Source organism: Chiloscyllium plagiosum, chromosome 48 (genome assembly GCF_004010195.1).
Source record: "Chiloscyllium plagiosum isolate BGI_BamShark_2017 chromosome 48, ASM401019v2, whole genome shotgun sequence".
NCBI lineage: Eukaryota > Metazoa > Chordata > Chondrichthyes > Orectolobiformes > Hemiscylliidae > Chiloscyllium > Chiloscyllium plagiosum.
The window spans coordinates 3174439-3179255 of record NC_057757.1 but is presented as its reverse complement, the minus strand read 5'-3'; the positions used below and the strand labels follow the sequence as shown (position 1 = coordinate 3179255).

The following is a 4817-nucleotide window of genomic DNA, read 5'->3' as shown; positions in this document are numbered from 1 at the left end:
TCCCCAGTGTGGGTCAGTGTGTCCCCAGCGTGGGTCAGTGTGTGTCCAGCGTGGGTCAGTGTGTCCCCAGCGTGGGTCAGTGTGTGTCCAGCGTGGGTCAGTGTGTCCCCAGCGTGGGTCAGTGTGTGTCCAGCGTGGGTCAGTGTGTCCCCAGCGTGGGTCAGTGTGTGTCCAGCGTGGGTCAGTGTGTCCCCAGCGTGGGTCAGTGTGTGTCCAGCGTGGGTCAGTGTGTCCCCAGCGTGGGTCAGTGTGTCCCCAGTGTGGGTCAGTGTTCCCCAGTGTGTGCCAGTGTACCCCAGTGTATGTTAGTCATCACAGTGTGGGTCAGTGTGCCCACAGTGTGGGTCAGTGTTCCCCAGTGTGGGTCAGTGTGTCCCCAGTGTGTGTCAGTGTGTCCCCAGTGTGGGTCAGTGTGCCCACAGTCCGGGTCAGTGCACTCCAGTCCGGGTCAGTGTACCCCAGTGTGGGTCAGTGTACCCCAGTGTGGGTCAGTGTTCCACAGTATGGGTCAGTGTGTCCCCAGTGTGGGTCAGTGTGTCCCCAGTCTGGGTCAGTGTGTCACCAGTGTGGGTCAGTGTTCCCCAGTGTGGGTCAGTGTTCCCCAGTGTGGGTCAGTGCGTCACCAGTGTGGGTCAGTGTACCCCTGTGTGGATCAGTGTTCCCCAGTGTGGGTCAGTGTACCTCAGTCTGGTCAATGTTCCCCAGTGTGGGTTACTGTATCCCAGTGTGGGTCAGTGGTCCACAGTGTGGGTCAGTGTGTCCCCAGTGTCGGTCAGTGTGTCCCCAGTGTGGGTCAGTGTACCCCAGTGTGGGTCAGTGTTCCCCAGTGTGGGTCAGTGGTCCACAGTGTGGGTCAGTGTGTCCCAAGTGTGGGTCAGTGTTCCCCAGTGTGGGTCAGTGTACCCCAGTGTGGGTCAATGTTCCCCAGTGTGGGTCAGTGTGTCCCCAGTGTGGGTCAATCTTCCCCAGTGTGGGTCAGTGTACCCCAGTGTGGGTCAATGTTCCCCAGTGTGGGTCAGTGTATCCCAGTGTGGGTCAGTGTTCCCCAGTGTGAGTCAGTGTGTCCCCAGTGTGGGTCAGTGTGTCCCCAGTGTGGGTCAGTGTACCCCAGTGTGGGTCAGTGTGCCCACAGTGTGGGTCAATGTACCCCAGTGTGGGTCAGTGTGTCCCCAGTGTGGGTCAGTGTGTCCCCTGTGTGTGTCAGTGCGCTCCAGTGTGGGTCAGTGTGTCCCCAGTGTGGGTCAGTGTGTCCCCAGTGTGGGTCAGTGTGTCCCCAGTGTGGGTCAGTGTTCCCCAGTGTGGGTCAGTGTTCCCCAGTGTGGATCAGTGTTCCCCAGTGTATGTCAGTGTACCTCAGTCTGATCAATGTACCCCAGTGTATGTCAGTCACACCCGTGTGGGTCAGTGTGCCCACAGTGTGGGTCAGTGTTCCCCAGTGTGGGTCAGTGTTCCCCAGTGTGGGTCAGTATGCCCACAGTGTGGGTCAGTGTTCCCCAGTGTGGGTCAGTGTTCCCCAGTGTGGGTCAGTGTCCCCCAGTGTGGGTCAGTGTTCCCCAGTGTGGGTCAGTGTCTCCCCAGTGTGGGTCAGTGTGTCCCCAGTGTGGGTAAGTGTACCCCAGTGTGGGTCAGTGTGTCCCCAGTGTGGGTCAGTGTCTCCTCAGTGTGGGTCAGTATGTCCCCAGTGTGGGTCAGTGTACCCCAGTGTGGGTCAGTGTGTCCCCAGTGTGGGTCAGTGTAACCCAGAGTGGGTCAGTGTGTCCCCAGTCTGGGTCAGTGTGTCCCCAGTGTGGGTCAGTGTGTCCCCAGTGTGGGTCAGTGTACTCCAGTGTGGGCCAGTGTGTCCCCAGTGTGGGTCAATGCACCCCAGTGTGTGTCAATGTGTCCTAGTGTGTGACAGTGCACTTCTGCATGGCTCTGTGTTCCCCAGTGTGGGTCAGTATTCCCCAGTGTGGGTCAGTATTCCCCAGTGTGAGTTAGTGTTTCCCAGTGTGGGTCAGTGCACCCCAGTGTGTGTCAGTGCACGCCAGTGTGGGTTAGTGTATCCCAGTGTGTCAGTGCACCCCAGTGTGGGTCAGTGTACCCCAGTGTGGGTCAGTGTGTTCCAGTGGGGATCAGTGTTCCCCAGTGTGGGTCAGTGCACCCCAGTGTGGGTCAGTGCACCCCAGTGTGGGTCAGTGTACCCCAGTGTGGGTCAGTGTGTTCCAGTGGGGATCAGTGCACCCCAGTGTGGGTCAGTGCACCCCAGTGTGGGTTAGTGTGTTCCAGTGGGGATCAGTGCACCCCAGTGTGGGTCAGTGTGCCCCAGTGTGGGTCAGTGTGTTCCAGTGTGTGTCAATGTTCCCCAGTGTGGGTCAGTGCACCCCAGTGTGAGTCAGTGTTTCATAGTGTGGGTCAGTGCATCCCAGTGTGGGTCAGTGTACCCCAGTGTGGGTCAGTGTGTTCCAGTGTGTGTCAGTGCTCCCCAGTGTGGGTCAGTGCTCCCCAGTGTGGGTCAGTGCACCCCAGTGTGAGTCAGTGTTTCCCAGTGTGGGTCAGTGTTCCCCAGTGTGGGTCAGTGTACCCCAGTGTGGGTCAGTGTACCCCAGTGTGGGTCAGTGTGTTCCAGTGTGTGTCAGTGCTCCCCAGTGTGGGTCAGTGCTCCCCAGTGTGGGTCAGTGCACCCCAGTGTGAGTCAGTGTTTCCCAGTGTGGGTCAGTGTTCCCCAGTGTGGGTCAGTATTCCCCAGTGTGGATCAGTGAGTACCAGTGTGGATCAGTGTACCCCAGTGTGGGTCAGTATTCCCCAGTGTGGGTCAATGAGTACCAGTGTGGATCAGTGTACCTCAGTGGGGGGCAGTGTACACTAGTCCTGGTCAATGTGTCCCACTGTAGGTCAGTGTACCCCAGTGTGTGTCGGTGTATTCTTGTATGGGTCAGTGTTCACCAGTGTGGGTCAATGTACCCCAGGTTGAGCCAGTGTACCCCAGTGTGAACTAGTGTACCCCAGTGTGAGCCAGTATACTCCAGTGTGAGTTGGTGTGCCCAATGTGAGTCTGTGTATCCCAGCATGTATCATACTCCAGTGTGAGCCAGTGTAATCGTGCACTCCAGTGTGGATCAGTATATCCCAGTGTGGGCCAGCAAAATCTCAGTGGGAGTCAGTGTGCCCTAGTGACAGTCAGCATATCCCACTCTGAGTCCGCGCATCCCAGTGTGAGCCAGTGAAATCCCAGTCAGAACAAATGCATACCAGTGGGAACCTGTTTACCCCAGTGAGAATCTGTGAAATTCCAATGTGAGTCATCATTCCTCAGTGTACCCTGGAGTGAGCCAGTGAAATCCTAGTGGAAACAAGTGTCAAATAGTACACGGCAACACAGGTCAGCAATTTTCTGGACTAGATGTTCGGAAATGGGCCAAATCTGTGGAACAGATGCACCCCTCCTGACATGACGTGGCCCAGTGATCTACGACGCAGGAGGCACCATCATCCAGCAGTAATCCAGTTGATCCAATCTACATGAGGTGCATGGATAGGGTGTTTTCCCCAGGGTAGGGGAGCCCAAAACCAGAAGGCATAGGCTTAAGGTGAGAGGGGAAAGATTTAAAAGGGACCTGAGGGGCAACTTTTTCACACGAGGGTGGTGCATGAAGTGGTGAGGAAGTGGTGGAGGCTGGCACAATTACAGCATTTAAAAGGCACCTGGATGGGTATATGAATAGGAAGGGTTTAGAGGAATATGGGCCAAATGATGGCAAGTGGGAGTAGATTAGTTGAGGATATCTGGTTGGCATGGACGTGGACCGAAGGGTCTGTTTCCGTGCTGTACATCTCTATGACTCTATGCTCAATCATCATTGCATGTCCAGCTGCAGTGTTTTGTGACAGTACCAATTGCCATTGACCTATTATACCTGGTGCAGAGGTCACTCTGGGCCCCTATTGGTGGGATGATGATTATGATGCTAGCTGGTGATTATGAGGTAATGGTGTGGAATGGACGTGGAGGGTGTGGGGGGTAACATCACAGCGACTGGTCCTCAGTGCTGGTCCTTCCCCAATAGCAATCCCTCTCACCCATCTAACGAGATGTCTCTTTAAGGTTATGTTGCCTTTTCTTGTCCTGCTCTGGTTCAGGTCCCTTCCTCCTCTACCGATTGAAAATGTGGCGCCTCACAGAGCATTAACAGCTGGAGAGATGTTCCTAGTCTACCTCCTGCTGGTCCTCTTCTTCATCGAGACCAGTCCAACAGGTCAGCGCTCTCACTTGAATGGGTTTTGGGGGGAAATCAGGGGTGATCTGTGTGTTAGTCAAGGTCACAGATGCGCTCACAGATAAGCAAGGCAACAAGGCCATCAGACAGAGAGCAGAAATAGGCCATTCAGCCCATCAAATCTACTCTGCTATACCATGAGTTTGTGATGATAATCTGAATCCTCAATCCAGAGAAGCGCGCCCGCACACATACACACACACTAACAGGGAATCACACACACGCACGTACTCAAAATAACAGAGCAACATGCACAAAGAGCATAACGTGGAGACACAGACAAACACAGGCTAACAGAGAGACACTCAGACACACACAGAATAACATAGAGATACAGACACATACACGCACATAGTGACAGAGACACACATACACACACCCACAGACACAGTCAGAGAGACACTGAGACACACACAGTAACAGAGACACTCAGATACACACACAGAATAACATAGAGATACAGACACATACACGCACATAGTGACAGAGACACACATACACACACCCACAGACACAGTCAGAGAGACACTGAGACACACACAGTAACAGAGACACTCAGATACA

At 54.7% G+C, this 4817-nt stretch overlaps 1 protein-coding gene across 2 annotated transcripts in view; it reads left to right on the top strand.

The window, feature by feature from the left end:
- The window catches only part of LOC122544321 (serine protease 52-like), a 40164-nt gene that overhangs the window by 7375 nt on the left and 27972 nt on the right, over positions 1-4817 (top strand). Inside the window, exon 2 of one of the 2 annotated variants that reach the window (XM_043683488.1) lies at positions 4117-4232. In XM_043683488.1, coding sequence (XP_043539423.1) covers positions 4117-4232 — 116 coding nt within the window. Of the gene's footprint in view, positions 1-4116; positions 4233-4817 lie in introns of those variants that run through there. The other variant, XR_006310318.1, reaches the window with a different exon arrangement.